General features: G+C 39.3%; 2 protein-coding genes and 1 non-coding gene across 3 annotated transcripts; 2 read left to right on the top strand and 1 right to left on the bottom strand.

The window, feature by feature from the left end:
* Positions 1-5661: 5661 nt before the first annotated feature.
* LOC150069590 (uncharacterized) lies at positions 5662-9025 on the bottom strand. The gene is made up of 3 exons (XM_090331183.1): positions 8950-9025; positions 8455-8896; positions 5662-8153 (listed from the first exon to the last, which is right to left on the bottom strand). The coding sequence occupies exons 1-3, from the start codon at positions 9023-9025 to the stop codon at positions 8039-8041; spliced, it is 633 nt and encodes a 210-aa protein (XP_090187309.1). The 3' UTR covers positions 5662-8038.
* Mrpl39 (mitochondrial ribosomal protein L39) lies at positions 8925-25136 on the top strand. The gene is made up of 10 exons (XM_090348141.1): positions 8925-9096; positions 10529-10735; positions 12284-12423; positions 15643-15742; positions 17029-17096; positions 19049-19161; positions 21616-21681; positions 22849-23002; positions 23669-23716; positions 25008-25136. The coding sequence occupies exons 1-10, from the start codon at positions 9024-9026 to the stop codon at positions 25053-25055; spliced, it is 1017 nt and encodes a 338-aa protein (XP_090204267.1). The 5' UTR covers positions 8925-9023; the 3' UTR covers positions 25056-25136.
* Positions 24468-24593, top strand: LOC150069589 (U11 spliceosomal RNA). The gene has a single exon (XR_016538594.1). It is a non-coding gene; the product is annotated as a U11 spliceosomal RNA (small nuclear RNA).
* Positions 25137-26609: the final 1473 nt, after the last annotated feature.

Genomic DNA, 26609 nt, shown 5'->3' with positions numbered 1-26609 from the left:
CTAGCTATAAGCAAGAATGCCTGGAGAGAGTATATGGCCTGAGTTCAAGCCTGAGCACAAGCATACACATACACAAAGTATCCAATCTAACATTTTTATGACTATTAGGCAATCTTCTGGAGATGTAGGAGTAACACAGCAGATTTTTAGTCTCACCCAACCATAAAGCTAAGATAATATCTAAATCCCAAAGGAAATCTTTTCACACAGTAATATGTATCACTGGGTCTAATTTTAATCCTTTATTAATATCAAATCTAATTCTTTGCTGTATCTAATTCCATATCTTCCCTTTCAATCTAATTGCACTCCTGACACCAAAGTATTTGTTGAATGTTTTGCTCTTTGCTGTAAAAGTTCATATGACATCACTCACTGAAACATGCAATTCAGTGATTTGAGTCTGTGTTCTTGGTCCTTGTTTAGTCACATTTGGCTCAGAATGAACTATTTTCCTATTATTTTTTAAAAAGCAGAGTTGTTACTTTACATCAAATAAACTGTCTTTACTATATCCTTGGCACTAGTTATTGACTTGACCCAAAAGAAATGATCATTATCAAAATGACTATAATATTATAGCAGTCTTGACAGGGGGTTGAAAGAATAATTGGGGAGAGAACAGAAACAGTAATCTTCATTGTTTTTATCTTGCTCTTTGCAACTAAGTCTAGTGCCTTGTTCTTTGGGGGAAAACAGGGAGGGAGAGACAGGAAGAAAAGTAGCAATCTAGGTGATGTCCAGACTTACTGAACCATGGCCCAGACTGGACAATAAGAAGATATTCAAATGTAACAGGAGAAGAAACAATTTCTGCTATGTTCTCAAGTTAATTACAAGGGTCAAGGATGGAAAGGAGAAGACATAGAAGAGATTAGTTAGTTTGGAAAGTTACAAAAAAAAAGTTACAGGCAGAGAACGAAAGACTACTTCATATTCTTTTTTTTTTTTTTTTGCCAGTCCTGAGCTTGAGCTCAGGGCCTGAGCACTGTCCTTGGATTTTCTCAAGGCTAGAGCTCTACCACTTGAGCATCAGCACCACTTCTGGCTTTTTTCTATGTATGTGGTACCGAGGAATCGAACCCGGGTCTTCATGCATGCTAGGCAAGCACTTTAACCACTAGGCCAAACTCCCGGCCCTGACTACTTCATATTCTTGCACGTGAAACCAAGACCCATATCCCAGGACACAAGTGCCTGCAGATTCTGCTTACACCACCACCCAAAAGGGAACACTACTTCCTATGGACCCACCTGTCCTTCAGTTTCCCCTATTTGCATAGTTTTCTGCCTCCTATCTAGGGTTATGCAGGTTCAGTGTAAACTATTTATGCTTCCTTCTTCAAATAGTCACTTTTAAAAAATGCCTTCATTTAGTCCCAAGATAATCATTCTTTAGAGAATTTTATTTCCATTCTTCTCCCAAGAGATAAAATAATTCACTGAAGGCAAAGAAAACTTATTACTTTTATTTATACTGCACAGAAATAAACACCTACATAAAGAGATACACAAAAATGTCCAGGGGAGAATTTAGGATGGAGCTCAGTGGCTAAGCCTCCAGCAGAAATGACCAAATGACCATTTCCCAGGATGCTCAGCCAAGAACCTGTTGGCAGGTTGATCCACCGCATTACTTTTGTCATGGGCAGGAAGGATTTTATTTTCTTACTAGTATAAACACTCTAAATATAGACTTGTCTGCCTTTACACCATGCTTTTGCCAAAACTTCCACTAGTGGCTTTACAGGATGCTTTTTCCATTGTCATGGTATTCTCATAGGATTGCTAGTGTATAAAGAGCTTCCTTCATGGCAAAAGAAATGTGGCAATGGGCCTGTGCACGTAATAGAACTCGCTTAGCTTATTAAATTACCCACTATTCTGAAGCATAGACAGGGATACACTGATACATATATATACATATATGAGATATGATATATGTGTGTATGTATACCTATACTCATATACACATTGACTTAGTTATATACTATGTGGAGATTTCATTATTATATCTCCATATATTTACACTATATTCCAAGAAACTGCACCTTGTTTATTATGCTACCTGGATACATTGGGGACATTGCTCTGTAGATATTTACGCATGTATGTTTGTATATAAATATTCCTGGTGCTTCTTAGTTTTGGTATCAACATAGTCTTGGTATCAAAATAATGAGATGAAAAACATGTTCTTATTTGCTGTCTTTGAAAGAGTTAAGAATCAGTGTGAATTCTCCTTTTAATGTTCTGCAGATCTACACAGGAAAAGCATCTGGACCTGGGGTTTTATCTGTAGACTCTTAATAATTACTCATTTGATATCATATCTTATAGGCTTATCTATATTTTCTTGTGCTTTTCTGAAAATCTGCCTATTAAACAAAGTTCTTTAAAATATATAACTTTCAGTTTCTTCATAATCCCTTTCATTTCTATCAGATTTATAGTGATATGACCTCTTTCATCCTAATTTTCACAATTTTTATTCTCCTCTCTGTCAAATTAGCTAACAATTTTTCCAAACTTTTGTTAATCTTTTTAAAAACTTTGTTTATCTTTCCAAATAAGTGACTTTTGCTTTCTGTATAGTTTTTCTAGTCTTCATTTCATTTATTTCTGCTTCTGTCTTCATATTTCCTTTGTTGGGCTTAGTTTTCTCTTCATATTTTGGGTTTTTGAGGTATAATGTTAGAGATTGAAATATTTTTACAAGTAGGTATTGATAGTGGCACAAAAAGTCTGATTGACATCTACTTCCTGGTAAGACTGAACTACATAACAATTTACTTGGATAATAGACTAGCTTTTGATTGTCTGGTGCAGTATCCACAAGTTAAATTCATAAAGTCCAGTACATCTCTTGTTTCGGTCACAAGTTATTCCAAATGCCCATGGAATGTTTAAATTGAAGGATAAATTATATGGTGATAATGGTAAAACGTTCTCAAACCTGTCACACGAAGCTGCTTTGCCCCTTGAGAAATTGTTACTGGCATTTGCAAGCACGACAGAAATTTAATGGACTGTTGCCAGACCATTTGCTTGTTTGAATGCCAAGGTTTCCTTCCTCTCATCACATGCAGTGTCCTGCTGCCAAGAGTTATCAAAATACTCCCACAGTTGTCACAGACAAGAGTTGTTCAGGGAGCTATGATTTCTTTATGCTTGTTATCTCAACATTTCATTACCTTACCACTTTTTGGACATGTATTAAATAAGACAAGATTTAGTTAGATACTAAATCACAGTTTGAAAAAAATGCTATCTGAGATACAGCTATAGTTTTTAAGTTTCAATGAAGTGCAATTGAGGATAACTTTTATGTTTTGCTGTCTGTAGTCTCCTGAGGTTTGAGGTGTTTTGTTTTTTTGTTTTTTGGACGGTCATGGGTCTTGAACTCTGGACCTGGGCACTGTCCATGAGCTCTTCAGCTTAAGGCTACCACCCTACCCTGGGCCTGGGTGTTGTCTCTGAGCTCTTCAACTCAAGGCTACTGCCCTACCCCTTAGGCCACAACACCATTTCTGCTTTTCTAGTGGTTAATTGGAGATGAGAGCTTCATGGTCTTTAGTGCCCGGGCTAGCTTTGAACTGAAATCCTTAGATCTCAGCCTTCTGAGTAGCTAGGATTATAGGCATGAGCCACTGGCACCCAGCTTAATTCTCAATTTCTGTGATGACCTTTCTCTCAACAAAATTCTCATATAGGAACAGAAAAAGTGGAACATTGGAACAGCTTATCATGGATAAATTCAGAAATGTATAAAAGATTAGTCTTTTTCATTAGAATACTTTTTTATAACTATCATCTGCTTTATCTTTTATATACATAATTTTTATGACACTTGGTCAATCCTATCAAAACCCCAAATGCCTATTTTCTGGAATAAGCAATACCTGCTAGGAACCTCTTAAGAAGAAACTCACAAGCACACAGATATTGGATACAATAGATTTTTTTTTGTCAGTCATGGGGCTTGGGCTCTGGGCCTGGGAGTTGTCCCTGAGCTCTTCAGCTCAAGGCTACTGCCCTACGCCTTGAACCACAGTGCCACTTCCAAGTGCACAGATATTGGATAGAGAGATATGCATGCCAAATAAAATAAAATATTTCAAACATTATTTTTTTTGCCAGTCCTGGGCTTGAGCTCAGGGCCTGAGCACTGACCTTGAGCTTTCTCAAGGCTAGACCTCTACCACTTGAGCCTGAGCATCATTTCTGGCTTTTTTCTATGTATGTGGTACGGAGGAATCGAACCCGGGTCTTTGTGCATGCTAGACAAGCACTCTACCACTAGGCCAAACTCCCAACCCCATATTTCAAATATTCTAAGTAAGGAACAGCTCAGTTTGTTCAAGGGCATTGGGCTAAGACATGGAAAGCTGGTGGGCATTTACCTGTCATCATGTATTGCATGAGTTAGTGGTGTGGGTGGCTGCTAGTGTTCAAGGTCCACCATCTGTTTCTCACAGGCTAGGTCTAGATTTCATGGTGTGGGAGGAGGAAGTACAGACAAATGTCATTAGTTATGGGACCTGGGATAAGGCAAGGAGATGAGGAATTTAAAACAATAAGGAAAAAATAATGTAAATGAATGGAAGATTCTGGAGGAAATGTGTTTTGTTTCTTTAGCAAAAAAAAAAAAAAAGCATTGTCTTCTCACCTGTCACCCCAAACCAGGAGCAAGAACTCATATGCTAAAAGACTCAAAATAAGCTACTTAATATAATAGACTTTCTTTCTGTGAAATACCATTGGTGAAGGGGGGAAAGGCGAGGATGCTGGAGGAAGAACGTACTTCTGGGGACCATTTTAGCATGTGTTTGAGGGATTAGCTCAGCTTTGAGATCTTAAACAAATGGAGGGGAAATTCTTGCAATGTTCCCCAAACTATGAAATGAGGATTTGGCATGGCTGCTGCAGGGTGGGAAGATTCACGGCATTTTAGGGATCATGTGCCAATTTCAGGAGTCCTGGCATTTTCTGCATGCCATGATATTTCCAAGAATCCCAGATGCTACTTTAGCATGCTGCTTGATCTTTAGATAAATCTCTGTTCTTCTGTGAGTCCTTCCTTCTACCTACTAAATGAGGAAGAGATACAGAATTAGTGACCTGTGCTATCTCTCTAACTTATGATTTAACTTAGAATTTTCAACACTTACTGAGTCATCAGCATTTTTTTTTTTTGGCCAGTTCTGGGGCTTGAACACAAGGCCTGGGCTCTGTCCCCGTGCTTCTCTGTACTCAAGGCTAGAGCTCTACCACTTGAGCCACAGCACCATTTCCAGCTTTTTCTGTTTATTTGTTACTGAGGAATCTAACACAGGGCTTCATGAATGCTAGGCAAGTACTCTACCACTAAGTCACATCCCCAGTCTGAGTCATTAGCATTTTAAGTAAACATTAATTATTTAGGATTAGAAATGTAAAGTTTACTTTCTCAATTAAAGAAGATATATATATGCATTATACATATTTATGTAAAATGTAATATATTATCTACAAAAACCTCTACCTTGATGATCTACATGTTTGGTCTTTGTTTACTATTAGGAAAGAAGTTATAAGATTTTCTGATAGTTTTGAGGAAGAAAGGGAGGAATGATAGTTGAAGTAGATTATATTGTATTTTACTTTATTCATTTTCCTTTATCCTGTCTTGCTATAGTTTATTTGTATTTTACAGTGATGGAGATCAAACTCAAGGCCATATATGCATACTAGGCAAACATCCTACCACTGAGTGACATCCCAGTTTTTGTGTACATGAGCAGGTATCATGTTGGTATCAGAGCTTAAACTCAGGGACTTGCACCCTCATTTTGTTTTCTTGCTTATGACTGGCATTGCACCACATGAACCATTCATCAGGCCTGCTTTTTACTAGCAAATGAAAGACAGAATCTTGAGGACTTCTTTAAAAAGACTTCTGTTTGGGAAGATTACAAGCATGAGCCACTTGTGTCTACCTCACGTTTCTATATGAGTTAATATTTTTCAAATGTTATTCTCTTCCTTCTTGTTTGGAGATCCAAATTAGATGTATGTCTCTTTAGTCTCCTTCAGTTAAAAAGGTCACACAACTTTTTGGTCCATCTTTCTAAAACTAAATTTTTGAGGGTCAGGCGAGTTATTTAGTAGAATAATTTCTGGGGTATATATGATTTATTAACTTCATCAATTTTTAGACTACTAAAAAGGTAATATTACCTATAATACAAAGGAAGAAACTTTTCCAGTGTCCAATTTTGGGTGATGGTCTATTTTATTTTTTTATTTTGTCAGTCATGGGGTTTGAACTCTGGGCTTGTGTATTGTCCCTGAGCTCTTCTGCCTGACCCCTTGAGCCACAGCCCCACTTCCAGTTTTCTAGTGGTTAACTTGAGATAAGAGTCTCACCATCTTTAGTGCTGGGGCTGGCTTTGAACTGTGATCCTCAGATTTCAGCCTTCTGAGTAGCTAGGATTACAGGTGTAAGCCACCAAGCTGGCTGATGGTCTATTTTTTTTTTTTTTAAAGAAAACATTTGGTGGAATCCAAGGAGTCAGGATAGAAATAGGGAGGGGTCAAGGTACCAATGTCCCTGTCAAAGGCCCTCCCAGATGACTTCACTTCCAATCTGGCCGACCTCCTACAGGTACCACAAATTCTCAAGAGCTTCACAGGCTGGGTGCAACCTTCAACACATGGGCCTTTTCTTTTTTAAAAAGTACAGTCTTTTTATGATCTTTAATCCATACAAAGTTTCCGTTTAACTTGATCAAGATCCAAATACCGGTCTACTGCATTTCTCCACTAAAATGGTTTACTTATTCCTCCATCTTTTGGGGGGGAGCTCTCAAATATTTATTTCAAATATCAAGGAACAGGTATGTTTTAACTGGAAGATTTACTTATTCCTCCATCTTGTTACTTCCAGTCTAGGTGAGTATCTTGACTCCTTACAGGCTTTCCATACTCAAGCAGCTCTGTGCTTGTGCAGCAGTACAGGGGGAAAATAAAGGGGTTGGGGGCAGGGGAGGTTACCAACAGACTTTCCCATCTGGAATATACTGATAATACCTTGCTACTGTAGTTATACTGGCAATTGAAGAAGAAAATTTTTTCCCTCCATTCTGTTTTTCCTAGAACACTTATTACCTGCATTTCTCCTTACAAAGCAAACTTTCCCTCAACACTCTACTACAGTTTCTTTTTTGGCATCATTATGTACTCATGGCTTTCTAATATATCTAATTTGTAATCTCTCATTAGAATTGAGTGCTCCTTTACATTTGGTCCTTTGCTATTTTAACCTTTTTTTTTAATCTTGGAGGATTTCATTCCTTTATCAATAACGGTTCAGGTTCACTTTGACTTTTATTTTTACAAGCTTGATTTCTTTTTCTGTGGGAGAGACACTGACAGTGCAAGACTAAGATTTGGAAAGAGATTTAGAGTAAGAAAATATTTAGAGGGAATTTTTGGTCAAAGGTCTACCTTGGATAGTTCTCTCTAGCTCTCCAAATTTGAATTTTCTTCCCTGGGAAAGGAGTTTATTATGTTTATTTTTCAGGTCAGTTGTGAGAACAAATACTATGAGTTCTATAATTGACATGGGCAATAGATATTATCTTACACATTTTAATATATTATAAATATTACTGATGGATATGATTATCAGTAGTGACATTTCCCCATTCAGGTTATTTGGTCTGATGGGGGGGGGGGGGTGTTCCAATTACTTGCCTCCAAGCTGAAGTTCATATTCAGAATCTTAGTATAAAAACTGCCCCGAAGTGCTGTAACAGTAACTATAGTGTTTCAAGATTAGGTTATACGGTACTGCTTCCAAAAGGCTTGTGAAACAAAGGAAACTCTTAAAGGGAATCACTGTCATTTTGAGAGGGAAGCCAAGACTCCCCCCCCTCTAGGTACTACTGAATGAGGATCTTAGGTGAAACGTTGGGTGGGTTGTCTACATTTCCTCAGCACTGGGGAAGGTACAGGTTGAGCCAAGGAGACAGGAGGACGACACGGCGTCGGTGTCTTAGCCGGCACTTCCACCTGGTGGCGGGTGCATTGGATGGCAGGTCCAGAGCTGGGCGAGGAGACGGGGAGAGGTCGACCGCGGGGCTTTCAAATTGGCAAAGCTCCTTCCTCCGCTTCGGTGAAAGAACAGAGACAATCAACTTGGAATAAACACAGAAATGCTCTGCTTCCTTCAAACAACAGTAACATTCCGGTACAGACAAGGTTTTTGAGCCCCCCCCTTCCCCCAGGAGGGTTTTGCAAGGGCACCCATGCATGCACGCGTCCCCCCAGGAGGGTTTTGCAAGGGCACCCATGCATGCACGCGTTCCCCCCCAGGAGGGTTTTGCAAGGGCCCCCATGCATGCACGCGTCCATGCATGCATCCAACTAGGCAATTCTGGGACAGAAATCCCACCCCGGGATGCCATTTACCCCTTCTCCCCCAACTTCCGAGGCGGGGGTGGGGGCGTGTGCAGGGCCGACGACAGGAAGGTCTCCCCCGGGGAAAGGGGACTCCGCGGAGGCGGGCGGGGACCCCTCCGGCCCACCCCACGGGCCAGCCCCCGGCCCTGCCTCGGCAAGCCGGCCTGACCGCCCGCAAACCGAGGGTGCGCAGAACCGGCCCTTCTCCGTCTCCCCGTTCTAGAAGTTCTCCGCGGACGGAGGGGTGGGGCGGGTGGGGGGGAAGCGGCCTCTTCCCCAGGGTGAGGCGGGGAAACCCCGGCACTCCGGGGCCTCGGCGCCTCCGAAGGATTCACCCGCCCCGCCAGCGGTGCCACCCGGCAGGCGCGGCAGATCCCGGGGAGCCCGGCCGCGCCGCGGCTTCCCCGTCCGGAACCCCCGACCCTGATCCCCACCGACCTAGGCGTAGAGTCTTCCGGGCAAGGGGCCTCCCGCCGGGGCCGGAACGGAAGTGACTCGAGGAACCTTCGCTGCGCGCCCTGCGTTTCCGGCGGGCGGCGGGCGGATGGGACCGGTGCGCGGAGTTTCCCGGGACCGTCATGGAGGTGCTGGGCGCGAGCGGCCGGGCGCTGCGCCTGTGGCGGGCCGCTCGCCGCGGCTGGGCCGGCTGCCGTGAGTCTCGGGGTCTCGGGGATGCGGAGCAGAGTGGAGCGAGTGGGGTCGGGGCCGGTTGGGTGTCAGGCGGGTTCCCGGAGGGGGTCTCCGACCCGGCGGCGGGGAAGGCAGGGGAGAGGCTGCCGGGCCCGGGGCGCCGCTGGGGGGAGACCAAGGCCGGAGGCTGCGGGACTGAGGGTAACCCGGCCTTCCTCTCCCCCGGAGAGACCCGAGCCTGCCCTGCCAAAGCCCCTCGTGTGGAGTGGGGTAATAGCATTTCCCGCCCTGGGTACACTATGTGTGTCGACCGCAGCGTTTCTCATCGTCTCGTTGACTCTGGTCGTGTGTGTGTGTACGTTTGTGTTGTATGCATGTATGTGTATGTGTGTGTGTATGCATATGCACTCATGCTCTACCGACCTAGGGCTTGAGCCCATTGCTTAGTGCTCTACTTAAGACACAGCTCCATTTCTGGCTTTTATTTTTGGGGAAGAGGTGGGGGCGGGGGTTGTCGCTTCATTGGAAATAAGTCAATAGGTCCTATGGACTTTCTTGCCAGATCTAGCTCCTTAACGTGATCCTCCTCCGATTTTCAGTCTACTCCGAGTAGTTGGGATCACAGGCCTGGCTCTCAGCTCCGGTCTAGTTACAGCTTCCTGGATACTTTGGCATTTCATCGTTTGTTTTAATATCACTGGAAAATTGGTGGTGGGGGTGGGTGGGTGGGTAGGGGGACAGATGAGATGTGAAACAACAAAATTGTAGAGGCTCAGATCTGGGCTGGCAGCGGTTTTCTTCCATTTTAAAAAAAATTACTGATAGAAAGTCGTTTAAGGGCTGGGAGTTTGGCCTAGTGGTAGAGTGCTTCCCTAGCATGCACGAAGACCCAGGTTCGATTCCTTTGCACCACAGACATAGAAAAAGCCAGAAATAGTGCTGTGGCTCAAGTGGTAGACTACTACCCTTGAGAAAGTCCAAGGACAGCCTCAGGCCCTGAGGTCAAGCCCTAGGACTGGCAAAAATAAAGTCGTTTAAATTTGCACAGAGCACATTTTTTATTTTTATTTATTTTTTATTTTTGCCAGTCCTGGGCTTGAGCTCAGGGCCTGAGCACTGTCCTTGGACTTTCTCAAGGCTAGAGCTCTACCACTTGAGCCTCAGCACCACTTCCAGCTTTTTTCTATGTATGTGGTACCGAGGAATCGAACCCGGGTCTTCATGCATGCTAGGCAAGCACTTTAACCACTAGGCCAAACTCCCGGCCCCAGAGCACATTTTTTAAAAATTTAAATACCGTTCATAGTTTAGTTGCCTTCTAGAAATATTCCATTGTCATAGTTTAGTTGCTTTTGTATTTCCCTCCAAATGGTGAGAGTGGAGCTGTGTGGTATAGGAGAGTCAGCAGTAATTTACTCATTACTTTTAGTATTTAAATGTAATTTTTCTACAGGGCTTATAGCAACTTCGCCAGCTACTCAGCTGTCACCGACAGAATTGACAGAAATGCGAAATGAACTGTTTAATAAAGAGAAAAACAGGCAGTTATCATTAACTCCCCGAATTGAAAAGATTGAAGTTAAACATGTTGGGAAAACCGATCCTGGAACTGTCTTCATTATGAATAAAAACATTTCAACTCCTTACAGTTGTGCCATGCGTAAGTAACAGAATCAGGATATAGTTTTAGCCATTTTTTTCAGGAGGCTTGTGGAAGAGCTGATATGGAGGACACAAGGTGTTGTAGCTGCTTCTCTTTTCAGAAGTTGTGCTTTATATGACACCTTTGTACTCACTGTCTGTTTAGCTGTGGAGGGAACTATGGATATTTCAAGATTGTCACTGTCTCGGACCCATTATCCTTGGGCTTGTTTAAATCTGGCTATGTATAGGGCACTGAACTTCTTTTCTGGCAGAAGATGAGACCTGATGCATGGTTACTGGTTGATCTCTCCCTTTTCATATCATGGGAGCAGTTACCATGCAAATTCCCAGAGAACTTTGGTATAAGGACCATCGTGCTGCAGGTGACTGGCTTGCTTTTTATTTATTTTTTAAACCACTTTTTTCATTGTATCTCATACTAGCCTGTTAAATCCCTTTTTCCCACTTTCCTCTTCATAGTTTTACACTTATGTACATATAAGTGTGTGAATGGAAAATTGCATATAAGGAATGTGCTAGAGATAAAAATACTTGTTTCTGTCTAAAGAGTTGTAGCTCAGGTATAATTTAATGAGGAAATCAAGAGATTTTTTTTAAAATCAAAAACATTGAGGTGGAGCTGTGATAGAAATGATAATGTTTAAACTTACACATGGGCATGATTAGCTGCATTGTTTAGGCTTGTAAAAAATTTCAGTAGTGGTTCCATTTAGATAATTAACAACATTATTACCAGCTTAAACTAAAGGAATTGTACACTCTCTAGCTTCCTTTCCCCTGGCACTTGAATTAGTAATTGTGATAATTATTCTCTTATTTGGTTTTCAAATACTTCTTGAATCTCTTCTGTGTGACAGAATTACAGAATGAGACAAACCTAAGGCCCTGTGGTACTTTATACAAGGCATCTGTAGAGGTAAAATTACAGATGTCTTCAACATAACTCCTAGGACTTCTGGTCATTTGTACTTCAGCTGTTCAGAAAACTTTCATTGAGCACGTACAGTGTTTTGCCTCAGTGCTGGTTATGCATATGCTGATGAGTGAGGATAAATAGGCACCCTCCTGCCTTCAGGGGCCTTATGTAGTTGATAAGTTTGGTCTTATAGATGTACTCCTTTTGTGTATGTATACTTTCAAAATACTTAATCAGGATTACAATTATATTTTAGGGTTTTAGAACAGAGACTAGGGCCGATTGGCTTATATGTGAATTTATATTCATAATTTAAACAGTAATTATAGAATTTAACATGAAAAAGCCTATGTCACAGAAGTAAAAGTTTGTTTTAGAGTAAGGCTCAAAATAATGTAGGCATAAATACATTTTCATTTAAGTATAGACCTTAGATTTTTTAATTAATAATTGACAGATTAATTTCAAACTTAAATGATTTGAGTAATTTTAATTTATTGAATGTATTTTTAATTGATTGTAGATACATTGTACTTTTCTTTTGCAAACACAGTCCACAGCCTTTCTATTGTTTTGTTTTATGACATAGCACTTAAACATGTAACTTAACCAGCTTTGAATTCCTAGATTTGAATGAGTGGTACTGCCAGAAATCCATTCTGGCTCTTGTGGATGGACAACCCTGGGACATGTATAAACCTTTGACCAGGTCCTGTGAGATTAAGTTTTTGACTTTCAAAGATCGAGATCCGCAAGAAGTGAATAAGGTATTTCCAATCTCTACATCCCCTATCTCCCTGCCAACTCTAAGGTTTCCCTCCCTCCGCCCCCCCCACTTTTTGTGGAACATAAGATGTAAAAATGTGCTTGAGATCTTATCTTAGGTTGTACTAGTGTTTAAAAAAAACTAGTGTCAAATAAGGTTTTCACAGTTTGATACTTATTTCTCTATATTTTGTATTGAGAAAACTATATGATAAGTTTTTGACATGTGTATGTGACTTTGTTCAGGTAATGTTTGTGGATTCACCCTTTGACCATCTGTGGATGAATTTAGTAGCTTTAAAACTTTAGGACTCTCTACTACTGCTCTCCTGCGATATGAAGGTTTGATATCAGAGCGCTTATGTTTTACCCCTTGAGCCATGCCTCCAGCCTTGTTGTTTGCTGGTTATTTTGATGGTGGAGTCTCATGGACTTTATCCCCCAGATTTTAGCCTTTCCAGTAGCATGGGTCACTAGCGGCGCAGCTACCCTCCCCCCCTTTTTGTACTTAAAAATCTTCTTTCACAGTCTGATTAAAAGGTTTTGTTTTGTTTGGTTTTTGTTGGGGCTGAGTTTAAATTTAAAGTTTTATTAAGTTGGATAAGCATCATGTCACGTAGTCTTTAAGCACTTGCTCACCTGATGGTATTTGTCTAACTTTTGAGATCCTGTGTAATTGGCATCCATTCTTACTTCCCAGTGCATCTGTTCACCTCTTCTATGAATTGGCTACACTAGCAGACTTGGTCACTAATGGTTGTGCTGTATCATCTTCCTTGATTTTGTTAATGCTTTTCTTTCAATGTGGAGCATTTACTTTGTCCAGTTAAATTTCTATTCATGTTCTGTGGTTCATTTTAATGAACCCTCTGCTCTGTGAAACCTTCTAAGTTTTTGTTTTTCAGAATTCTATAGGATCCAGCAAGAGTTGACTAATATCTCTATAGTTACAGTGCTCTATTTTTGTCTTGTAATAGGAATTGCTGAATACATGGGATTCTTAGTTTTGTGAACATGGGGATAATTTTCTTATAGGATCTAGTCCTTGTCTACATAGATGTTAAATATTTGTTGAACTACTTGAACAAGAAAATGTTAGACATATTAGTAATCGTCAGTACTATTTATTGTGTATTAGGAATTGTTCTAGGCTGTGTGCAGGTACAAACCTACTTTATTTTCATACAAACTCTCCAAATTTGGTGGTATTTGCCTATTTTTCAAATGAATAAACTTAAGAGTGATTGCACAGCTTGATCAAGAGCACTAGTCTAGGTAATGCTGGAGCCTGAATTTGACTGTAGATGTTCACACTGAAGTTTAACAACATTTGAAAGCATGTAGTTGGAGAAGGATATTTTACCTGTTGGTTTTTAAAGCCTAGATTTGTACTTACTTGTAGTGTAACATGGTAGAGAATTTATAACAGCATGGGTCTCTGCAATACACAACCAAGTCACCCTACTCTTGTAAGCCTTTCATGGCAAAGAGCTAATGAAAGTCAAAAGCAATGGCACTGGGTGCATGTTTATCCTGAGAACAGTGTCCTCTTAGAAGAACAGTTCTGGATGCCATACCAAGCATGTCCATGCATCAGAATGTGCCAATTCAGTGAAGTCCAGTTACTGGCAAGGCTGCTTCTATTACAAATATGAGAAACCTGCGTTATGCGATACTAGTTATAAATACCTGTGATTTAATATATTTAGTTTAGTTTGTGTAAGTTTGCCAAGAATTTAATTTTAACCTAGTGTAAGAATAAATACTTCAGAGAAGACTCTCTTTAAGCCTTTGGCCCATTTTTTAATGGGATGGTTGTTCCTTTGGGGATTAGTTTTGGAGTGATTCAAATGGGCCAAAGACTTAAAGAGAGTCTTCTCTGAAGAAGAAACAAAAATGGCCTAGAGACACATGAAGAAATGCTCAACATCTCTGGTCATAAAAGAAATGCAAATCAAAACAACTGTAAGATTCCACCTCACTCCAGTTAGAATGGCCAGGATCAGGAAAATGAATAACAACAGATGCTGGAGGGGATGTGGCCAGGAGGGATCCCTACTACACTGTTGGTGGGAGTGCAATCTCGTTCAACCACTATGGAAAGCAGTATGGCAGTGCCTCAAAAGGCTAAACATAGAGCTCCCCTATGACCCAACAATTCCACTACTTGGCATTTACCCAACCATCCAGAAACTAGGGCATACTAAATCCACTACCACAACAATGTTCATTGCAGCATGATTCACCATAGCAAAGATATGGAACCAACCTAGATGTCCCTCAGTTGATGAGTGGATCAACAAGTTGTGGTATTTGTACACAATGGAATTCTATGCTGCTGTCAGAAAGAATGACATCGCCCCATTTGTTAGGAAATGGAGTCTTAGAAAAAAATCATATTAAGTGAAGTAAGCCAGACTCAAAGGAAATTAGGCTCAATGGTTCCCCTCATTTGTCATAATCAGTAGAAACCTTGGGCTCTACCAACAGAGACCTGCAATAGAGCAAAACCTTGATACATAAGGCCGTATAGTATGAAGCTAATTGAAAAGACCTCCAGGATATTGAAACAAAAGCCATACAATGAATGATTGTTGTCCTTAATGTACTATGTTATTTCTCATCTCTTTTGCTGTCCCTTGGTTATCTCATATTGTTACAGTATCTCACTTTGTTACTTGATATATAGGATATATTTGTATTTGGTTATTTGAAATTGGATAGGGAAGGGGGAAAACCAAGACGGGGAGGGGGGGTGCAGGGGAGGGTAATGGGAACCAAGACATGTGAAAGGGTATCAATGTATGTGAATTAATGCACCTTCTATCTGGCAAATATCATGTAACCCTTTTATTAATTACAATAAAAAAGTTAAAAATAAATACTGTCAAACATTAAAACTTACCTGTTGTTTGATAACGTTGTGGTGTGTGGTATCTTGCACAGAAACACTGCTGAGCACTTGAAATTAGTGTGTTGTTCTTTGTGAGTTTTTGCTGAATGGAAGGAATGTCATGGCATAATGGTATTGCTACAGAGCTAGTATAGCCATCGTTCTTGTGGCTGAGAATGAACAGCATTTGGAAAATATTCTCTAGCTAAATCTAACTTAACCGTGACTATTAATAAATATTATTCATTTCACATTGAATCGGGATATTTCAATTTTGATATTCTAGTATTCAATTTTAGTGAATCTTATTGGATATTTTTTATTCTAGGCCTATTGGCGTTCTTGTGCCATGATAATGGGCTGTGTAATAGAAAGGGCATTCAAAGATGAGTATATGGTCAGCTTGGTCAGAGCCCCAGAAGTTCCAGGTATGTATTTATATTTATGTAGTTTTGTAATATATGCATATTTTGATCCCTTTTTTTATGACATTCAGAGTTCATTCCTAGTTGATAAAGTAAACCATCATGCGTATGCCTCTTTTTATAGGTAAAACAATCCAATTTATTGTGCTATATTAATAATTAATATAGGAGCAGTGGGAAAATGCATCTATTGAATATGAGTTGTATACTTATACTGTTACAGTGCTTCTTTTTTCCCCCAATATAAGCCTTTATTTCTTTATTTTTTTTCCTTAGACTTTTTTGGCCAGTCCTGGGGCTTGAACTTAGAGCCTGGGCACTGTCCTTGGACATTTTTTGCTCAAGGCTAGTGCTCTGCCACTTGAGCCACAGTGCCACTTCCAGCTTTTTCTGTGTAGGTGGTAACAAGGAATCAAACGCAGGGCTTTGTGCATGCTAGGTGAATACTCTACCACTTGGCCACACTCCTGGCCACAGCCTTTATTTCTAAATTGAATAGATAGAAGAGGAAATGGGAGTATAAATAAACTGTTAGAGCAGTACATAGATGATACCCTTTTACCAGAAATTACCCTGACTCTGAGAAGGATACTACATTTCTGAGGTGGAGGTGTATAGATACCATAATAATGACCATACTGACATTTCTTAACACATGTATAATACAACCACATGTGCCAGTCCTCAAAATATCTGGCTGGATGCTGGTGGCTCACACCTGTAAATCCTAGCTACTCAGGAGGCTGAGATCTGAGGATCATGGTTCAAAGGTTGCCTGGGCAGGAAAGGCAATGAGTCTCCTTTTCTCCAATTAACCACTAGAAAACGGTAAATGATGCTGTGGCTCAAAGTGCAAAGAACTCAGGGACAGCACCCAAGCTATTAGTTCAGGCCCCATGACTGAACCCTCTCTTCCCCCTAAATTATATATGTGTGTGTGTGTGTGTGTGTGTGTATTTGAAAGAAGCCCTTGAAATGATTCTATGTACATCAGTAATAAAAGAAGATATATGAAATATACTATGAACCAAATTCAGTTCATTTCATGTCCACATGAAATGATTTGAATGCTTAAAAAATATTGGTGATGTTGGATTAACAAGATGTTTAATTTTGTGTCAAGGAAAATTGATAGAAGTGAAATACAGTTAGAATAATAGCAGTAGTTTTAGAGTTTGTCAAGTTGAGAGTTCTGACTTTTCCCTTCATGCTTAAATGTTTAATTGTTGCAAATTTGTGATCTGCCTTAAGAGATTTGACCTTGTCTTTTATTTTGATTGGGTTTACAGTAATTGCTGGCGCCTTCTGCTATGATGTCGTTTTGGATAAGAAATTGGATGAATGGATGCCAACCAAAGTAAATACATTTTTTGGAATTTTATTGTATGCTTTTATTTGTTAAAATGATTCCTGTTGTGATTGTTAATAGTACTATTCACTGAGGACTCCTACAGAATCAGAATCTGCTTATCTGTGTCTCATAGCCTTTTCAGTGTATGTATGACAAAGAGGTATGAATGGGGATTAACTACACTCTAGTCAGGTTTGTGTGTGTATATGTATGTGTGTATACATATATATGTGTATAAATATAAATGAGCACTTTATGATGTTAGGAACTAGAAACTAATGAGATTAAGACAACTAATTATCTATAAAACTTGCTGCTACTTTTTTTTTGTCGGTTGTGGGACTTGAATTCTGGGTTTGGGCACAGTCCCTGAGCTCTTCAGCTCAAAGCTACTGCCCTACTCCTTGAGCCACAGTGCCACTTCCAGTTTTCTGGATGTTAATTGGAGATAAGAGTCTCATGAACTTTTGTGCCCGGGCTGGCTTTAAACTGCGATCCTCAGATCTCAGCCTCCTGAGTAGCTAGGATTATAAGCACCTGGCTTGCTGCTATTTATTTCATTTTATTTTTTTAAGATAAAACTAGCTGAAGGTATGCACCATATTGTTAGGTGGATGATTTAAAATTAGGGAGAGTTACATTAACAGAATATGTACATTAACTAGGAATGCGCATTTTTAAAATGTTATTTCTAAGAACAAAGTCATTTTCTGTGAAAGGAAATTTACAAAAAAAATGTATGAAATGGTCTTGCTGCATAGCCCAGGCTGGCCTTGAACTTTGTATCCTCAGCCCCCTGAATGTCAGGTGGAAAGAGTTTCGTTATGAGGTTATTTGCATGGTACTGTTTGATCTTTATTGTCTTAATGATTTATGGCATGAAAATTTCACTTAGATTTTCATTAAGATATAAATATTAATGTTGATATGCTAGATAGTGTTTAAAATTTTACTTACATAAAATTAACATTTTCACTAAGTAGCAATTTATAATATTAGAACATACATTGTATTTAAAGTTTTTTTATTCATTACTTTTTTTGTGTGTGTGTATGGGTCATGGAGCTTGAACTGGGCCTGGGTGCTGTCCTTGAGCTCTTCAGCTCAAGGCTACCTACCGTCCTACCTCTGGGCCTGGGGTTTGTCCAGTAGCTCTTCAGCTCTAGGCTACTGCCCTATCCTTGAGCCAAGCCTCACTTCACTTCCTGTTTTCTAGAGGCTAATTAGAGATAAGAGTCTCTGGTCCTTTTTTGTGGCCTGGCTGGCTTTGAACCTTGATCCTCAGAGCTCAGCCTCCTGAGAAGCTAGGATTACAGGTGTGAGCCACTACGCCTGGCATTCATTACATTTTTTACACAGCCAGTACTGTCTAGTAAAAATTTTAGTTACAAAAACTTTCCTCCTAATAATTTAATAAACTTAGCTTTATTTATAAGGTAAACATTTTTTGTGTGTGTAAGTATGTGTGTGCCAATCCTAGGGCTTGAATTCAAGGTTCTAGGTACAGTCTTTGAGCTTTTTTGTTCAAGACTGCCTCTCTACCATTTAAGCTCTCCACTTCTGGTTTTTTGGTGGTTATTTGGAGATAAGAGTTTTATGGACTTCCCTACCTGAGCTGGCTTTGTGCTGTGATCCTCAGATTTAAGTATCCTGAGAAGCTAGGGTTACAACATATGTCACCTAGTTTGAACGAAAAGCTTCCTAAAATTTCTCTGTAGGTGTATCTTTAATTATTAATGCACAATAACAGTTATTGATAAATTACAGTTACGTAGTTTATAGAGTTGGGAGAATGCATGTGGTGTACGATTAATTCAGTTGTTACAAATTTAAAAACATTTTTTTATTTTTATTTTAGTTAGATTCATAGTACTAAAATTGCAATTTTACCTTGTCTGACATGCAGAGAAAATCATTTTGGTAAATTGTTAATAAAGGCTTAAACTTCCATTTTTAAGGAGAACCTACATTCCTTCACAAAAGATGTATATACTTTAATATATAAAGATCTTCCATTTGAAACTCTGGAAGTTGAAGCAAAAGTGGCATTAGAAATATTTCAACACAACAAGTAAGTGCTGACTTTATTTAAAGCTAGGTTATACCTCCCCAAATGAAGTGTGATAATGAAATGTAGCTTTATGGAGCTTTAAGGAAGCCTTAAATTCAAACTCCAATATTGTCTCTGCCAAAATAACTTCTATATGTGATATACATATGACATCATTTTATTTGTTGTTCTGAGAACTTTTTCTGTACCAGTCTCATTGTGATATCACTGAGAAAAAGGTTCCCAATGCCTTCTGATAATTTTTTTGTTGTTTCTTTTCTCTCTTCAGCCAGCTTTTCTCTTCATATCAACATAGTAGGATGGTTCCCTTTTTTCCTTTCACTCTGAGGTGATAACATGTTAAGCAACTGTATTACTTTGTGTACTTGAAAGCTCTTTCATCTCACTCTCCCACGCTGACCAAAGAGAGTGAGATTGAAGGTGCTTCGGAGGAGATGACACTGAAGGAAAGTGCTCATGTGTGCTCATGCTCTCAGGCCTTGGCTTTCTTTGTGTAGAATATCAATTCAGTGGTTTTCTTTGCCAGCATTTTACATTTCTTGTCTTCTTAAGTTCATTTCTTCCTCACAAAACTTCTAGTTCAATCACATAAGATAAAGCTCTTGTTTCCGTATCCTAGAGATCCTTTCATTTAGTCTCATCCTGTATGACCATATGTGTGTGATTGTTGTTCTTATTGTACTGTTATTTTTCTTCCTTTTTTTTGCCCATGATTAATCTCATATTGTTACTCTATCTGACTTTGTTACCTGGTATATTGTATATACTTTTTTTTATTCATTTGAAATAGGAAAAGGAAGGGGGGGAAACAAGATGATTGGGAGGGGTTGAGGCAGGGAAATGTGGACAAAAGCATGAAAAGGGATATGAGTTCATGAGAAGTAATGTATCTATTGTCTGGCGAATGTAACTGTAACCCCTCTATACATGACCACGACAATTAAAAAATAAAAAATGCAAGAACAGTTCAGGCACTGGTGGCTCACGCCTGTAATCCTAACTACTCAGGAGGCTGAGATCTGAGGATTGCAGTTCCAAGCCAGCCTGGGCATGAAGGTCTGTGAGACCTTTTTTTTTTTTTTGTGTGGGTCATGGGGCTTGAACTCAGCCTGGGGACTGTCCCTGAACTCTTTAGCTCCAGGCTACCACCCTATCCCTGGGCCTGGGCACTGTCCCTGAGCTTTTCAGCTCAAGGCTACTACCCTACCCTTGAGCCAGGCCCTACTTCCCAGTGTTCTAGTGGTTAATTGGAGATAAGAGTCCTTTTTGTGCCTGGGCTGGCTTTGAACCTTGATCCTCAGATCTTAGCCTCCTGAGTTGCTAGAATTACAGGTGTGAGCTACTACCGGCTCCTGAGAGACTATCTCCCATTATCCACCAGAAAACAGAATTGATGCTGTGGCTCAAGTGGTAGAGTGCTAGCATTGAACTGAAGAGCTCCCAGGACCAGAGTTCAAGCCCACAACCGACAAAACAAGCAAAAAAAGCAAAGGAAACAAACTGCTAGTTCACCCTCTTCTACTAGTTGTAAGAATACAAACCACATTTTAGTAATAATCTAATAGAAAAATTGCAGCTAATTACAAAAGGAAATAATGTCTGCAAAATTCATATAAATAAGCAAACATAAGCAGACATAAATACTATGTCTTGAAACGCAAGACAGATTGTTGAGGGTTAACAATCTTGTTAAATTAACAAATTTTGTCAATCCTCAGACCTTTTCTTGTGTTAATCTCTAATCTTGTGTGTGTCCAGAACTGTCTTAGATCTAGAGTTTGGTCACAGGAGTGATAGGTTGTTTGAGACAGGGTTGTAGAAGATAAGACTGTGATTGGAAGCTGACACTGGTAGTTTCTTTAGGAACTAGGCCTAGGGAGGAGATACAGGATGAAAAAGGGTCCAGGATGAATTCCTCCTGAAACGGCATAGAAAGTGGTGGCCAGCAGTAGGGATGCCACAGGTCTATGGAAAGAGCAGATGGCAAAATGAAGAGAAAGGTGTGAGGAAATGCAAACAAAAAAGTATCTGTGAAGTTGGCACCACACAGGTACCTGAAAACAGTCTGATGGAGTTGTGAAGAGCTGGGTCTTGGTGGGTCTTGGTGGTTGGTGCCTGTATCCCTACCTATTCAGGAGGCTGAGATCTGAGGACTGTGGTTTGAGGCCATCCCAGTCAGGATAGTCCGTGACAATATTATGTGCAATTAATCACCAAAAGCTGGAATCAGAGCTGTGGCCCAAGTGGTAGATGCTAGCTTTGAGAAAAAGAAGTTCAGAGACAGTGCCCAGGCCCTGAGTTCAAGCCCCAGAACCAGCACTAAAAAATAGAAAAAAAGAGGAAGCAAGGAATGGAAGGGTCCAAGCTAAGCCATGGCCAAATAGCAAGAGAAAGGAAAGTGTTCAGTTTTTTTGTATATTTAAAGATTGTCATTGTTTTTACTCTGCCTTTTAGGTACAAAACAGAATTCATAGAAGAGAAGGCATCTGAGAACCCTGAGAGAATAGTCAGACTGCACAGGTCAGTACAGTCTAAATGCTGGCTGCTATGCTCACTAAAGTGTAGCTTGCTGTTTCATTAGATGAATAGATAGGTGAATTTTGCACCCTATTTTTTGCCTTTGGTTCTTTAATTTTCTATTGCCTTGTAGTAAATGGGAACTGCAAGCCTTAAATTATTTTTAAGGGACAGCTGTATTCCTCATTTTATTTTTTGTTTTGATTCATTCCCAGAATTTAAAAATATTGTTAATTTTATTTGGGTTAATTTTGAGTTTAGGCAGATGTTCATTTGTTCTGAATTGAACAGTACTCCTGGTTCACATATAGTCTGACTACCAATTAGTTATTACGTAGTTATATGTAAGCAGGTTAAAATGGGATGTGTTCCCCATAGATGAGGATAGTCCACTGCCTAAGTTGATGTTTTTCTTAGGTACCAAGTCCCAGGACAGTGTAGAACACTTCAAGGCAGGCTTTGTGGCCTGCATCTGTTTCTCTGCACATTTTTTTTTTAATTAAAGAATTTATTAACATTGATTTTTACATCATATTTCAAATGGCGTCTACACGTTTTTGATAGGGACTTGCCTTTTTTTCCTCTAGAAATGTCTCTGTTTCTGGACACAATCTGTCCAGCATGCTGCATTATAAGCTCTGTGGCAGCAGGTCGCTATCAGGTTTTGGAGGATCAGGTTTAGAAAAGTTATGAACTTGAAGTACGTTGTGTTGCATTGTACTAAAAGACCTTTAAATTTGCATGAATATGAATTAAGAGAAAGATTCACTTGATTTAATTTTTACTTTATGAATTATATGTCGTGGTCTTTCTCACTTTTTATAATCGTCTTTAAGCAGTTGTACTAAGGTTGTAAAATTATTTTTAAACATTTGAGGAAGTTTACTATATGTAAATAGTCATATGGTTTTGAGATTTTCAAATGTGTACAGTGTGTACACATTTATGTGTACAGTGCATCTTGATCATTATTACCCCTTTTATCATAATCCCCCACCTTCAGTCATCTCAAATTACCTACTTCTGTTTTCACTCTTGTTCATTTACTATTGTGAAAGTGTTTGCCATATAGACCATTTTTGAAGAGAAATGCAGCAGCAGAGAGGATGAATAAAGTTTTTTTTTCAATTATAAATGATTTGATCTGATTTACCTTATGAATCAAATCAGAATTGGCGACTTCATTGACGTGAGTGAGGGCCCTCTTATTCCAAGAACAAGCACTTGTTTCCAGTATGAAGTTTCTGCAGTTCACAATCTTCAGCACTCTCAGTCACCTCTTATAAGAAGATTCCAGGGTCTCTCTTTACCCACCCACTTAAGAGTAAGTGATTCTTTACTTTCTAGCACTTGTATTTTGGAATAGCTTGATTCTAGACTTGATTTTTCTATAGCTTCAAGGACATAAATTTTAATTTTTCTTAAATTTTGTGCTATGAAGACTAGTATTTTGTAAACTTATGAGTAAAAATGAGATTTTCCTGGGATCCTGTAATCTTACCTACTCAGGAAGCTGAGATCTGAGGATTGCGGTTCAAAGCCAGCCCAGGCTGCAAAGTCCGTAAGACTCTTATCTCCGATTAACCACCAGAAACTGGAAGTGGAAAGCTGAAAGTGGCGCTGTGGCTCAAGTAGTAGAGCATTAGTCTTGAGCTGAAGAGCTCAAGAATTCAACCCCACAACCAAAAAGAAAAGAAAAAGAATTGTTGAAAAAATTAAAAGAGTAGTTTTAATTTTCTGTAGTAGCAAAAACAAGGATGCAGTGCAGAGATAGTGGAGTGCATATTACCAAGTCCATTCTGGAATGCTTTTGGCTGTGTATTTGTGGTTACTTGTGATCTATGCCTTTACCTGGGCTTTGTGCTCTTATTCAGGCTATCTTGCTCACAGTTGATGCTCTGTCATGAGCCATGCCTGTAGTCCTGATTCCTTGTGATTTAAAAAATAAACTCCAGCACATTGAAATTTATAGCAAATGTTTGCTTTTTAGGCGCCGTTTACAATATGGTCTAAGTTATTGGAAAGATCTCAGAAAATGGTAAGTTTTTTAAAAAAATATTGTTATTATGAAGGTATTGTACAGAAGGATTACTATTTCATAAGTCAGGTATGAGTGCATTTCTTTCATTTGGACAGTTTCACCCCTTGGTAAATGGTAAGCTTTTGTACACAGCTCAAGTTTCTTTGTATAAAAAATTTACTTTGAAATTAAATAACAACCTCCAAAAGGAGGATGGGAGAACAAAAAACAGAAACAAAGACACCAAAAGTAGTGTCTTATTAGCTACATCAATGTTGTGAAATACCTCAGTAGTAGTTGGCAAGAATGAAGCTCTACACTGGTAATTCTCATATGATTTTTGTTAGTAACAATGAAATAATATTGTAAAATTTCAAAAGAAATGGGAACATTACTGTGTGATAGTACTTATTCTTAATAGCTGTATTGACATTAGTTAAGTCTTAGAATTTGTTTTTGTTAACTTCAGAAATATTTAAATAAAGATTTATAAGATACATTTGAATGTTGACTAGACTTTCAGCACTAAATCTGAAATGTCCTAAAAGCCAAATTTAAGTGTGTCTTTAGCATTTAGTGTTCACAAGTAATAGTAATTATATTTTGTGACCTACCTGGCCACTTGAGCTTTTCTTCTTGTCCCTTATTTTCCATTCTTCTGTGAATACTGCACTCAAACTTATAGGCAAGTGCACTAATCAGTACACATGCAGCTTGTGTGTTTCTTCAGAGCAGTTTTTCTGAATGGCTTTCAGAAAAGGAAAGTAGGAATGAGAGCTTCTGTGAGTTGTGCTCACTCACAGGGCAGCATGACTGCCCCTTGTGCAGAATCCACATCAGGAAATTTGGGGAGCATGAGTTTTGTTGTGTGGGAACAGCTAATTATTGGTCCCCTGTGCCCCCTCATAAACAAACCGAAAAGAAAAAAGGAAGGCAAGGAGGGAGAGAAGGGAAGATGGAAGGGAAGAATGATAAAAGGAAAATCTGGACATAAAGACATCTATTTGCGCTATTCTGAATGCAATTATACCTCAGCATGAAATGAATTCAGTAGACATTGTGTGACAGTCTTGGTATTTTTTTTCTTTTATACCAGTGTTTCCATTTTATAGATGAAGAATAAAATGACAAACTGGGGTCATTTTGAATTGGTATTAGTAATTCAGCTTTTACATCTTCTAATCTTCCTGTTAGCCTTTTTAGAATACTAGTAGAGGGAGAGATGGACTGTTAATGGATCTAAGACTGGTGGGTGAAGGGTCAAACAAAAGTATTTACTGGAGAAATAAAGCGATTCATATCTTTACAGGTAACTGAAGATCGAACTAAACCAACAGAGGGCATTACATCTTCCTAATAGCTTGTTAAAATTTAAATATGTATAGTAAATTAAAATAAAAGCTTTTAATACAATGCTTGTATGTGCTTTTAAGGTTAACTGTTTTCTTCCTTAGATTTTTTTTTTCTTTTCTAAATTTAAGGCTAAAACAACATGTTTTGTTCATGGTAAAAATTTCACACAAAAACAACCCCTTCCCACCCTTCTTCATGGATATTAGCAGATTTTTCCTTTTCTGTGTGTAAACATATAACGTACAAATACACTTGTCTCGTTTTCACTTTTCACTGATGTAAGAAGTAATCTAGTAAATGTTCTTGTGCAAAGTGGCACTTGTTTGTAGATCAAGGCTGGTGTTAATGACATTCATTTGATCCTTACAGTAACCCATGGAAATGGTGTTCCCATTTCAAAATGAGAGAATTTGCAAGTTGCACATTTGGAATGTAAACAAAGTCAAGACCACTCCCATTTTAAAGGTGTAGGTTTCTGGTAGTTAAATTATAACAGATAGTAGATAACTGCCTCCTGAGTTCTTGCCAGCCTCAGTGACTAATAGGCCAGTTTAGGCCTAAATAGACCTTTGACTATTGTTCCTTTTGAATATTTTGCCAAAAAATTCCCGCTTTAGTCTGAATAGGCTTTCTTAAATGGGTACACCAGCTTCTTCTAAAAACCTTCTACCACTTGAACTCACATACCTGGGATCTTCTGCAGCTCAGAACATTTCTAGACTTTCCTGTTTTGGGTGTGATGGTGTACATATATAATCCCAGTTATTCAGGAAACAGAGATAGAAGAATTATTATACAAGGTCATTCCCAGGCAAGGACAAAATGAAAAGAGCCCATGGCATGGCCCAGAGTTGTTGAGTATTTTCTGGTTAAGCACTGAAGCCCTGAGTTCAAACCCTTTATCAACCACCACCCCTAATAATAAGTAAAAAATAGGTTTCCCACAGTGCCTCCCCTCCCCTTCCGTGTTAACCATGCTACCAAGTGAGTATTTCCACACATCTCCCAACTGCAAGGAGTAATAGAGGAAGCAAGGTGTCTGGGAAGGGGGGCACAACAATTAGTTCAGGACCCAGTGCTGCTAAGATCTAGTCCCAGCCAAAAGAGCTCACAGATGGAGCCTCTATAGGTGCTTTCCTGATCCAAATAATTTAGGAGAACAAAGTTGATTCTTGATCCAGAGAATTTAGGAGTCTAAATTCTTGAGCTATCTATTACGAAATCCATACAAGTCAGCTTGAAAAATAGTTCCTTCAAACTGGAACGTGTGGATGCTGGGTACAGTCTATAGCAACAGAACATGTTGAAGTTCCAGTGTTAGTGGAGACTGGGATGGATGTATTTCCCAATTCAGTACATCTCTGAATGAGGCCTTGAGCTGACTGCAATTTAGAAAAGTTAAGGATAGTCTTTTTCTCCAGGGATTTAGTATAGGGAAGAAAACATTTCACAGACAACAGACCATAGGTGGGCTGCAATGGAGCAATTTACTAGGAGGTTTTTGGGGGGCGAGCAGAGGAGAAAGTTCACTTGTGGGTGTAATCCTTTTTTTTTTTTT

Source organism: Megascapheus bottae, chromosome 1 (genome assembly GCF_031878675.1).
Source record: "Megascapheus bottae isolate mThoBot1 chromosome 1, mThoBot2.hap1, whole genome shotgun sequence".
Classification (NCBI taxonomy): Eukaryota; Metazoa; Chordata; class Mammalia; order Rodentia; family Geomyidae; genus Megascapheus; species Megascapheus bottae.
The sequence above is the reverse complement of the archived record's forward strand: the minus strand, read 5'-3'. Positions and strand labels throughout refer to the sequence as shown.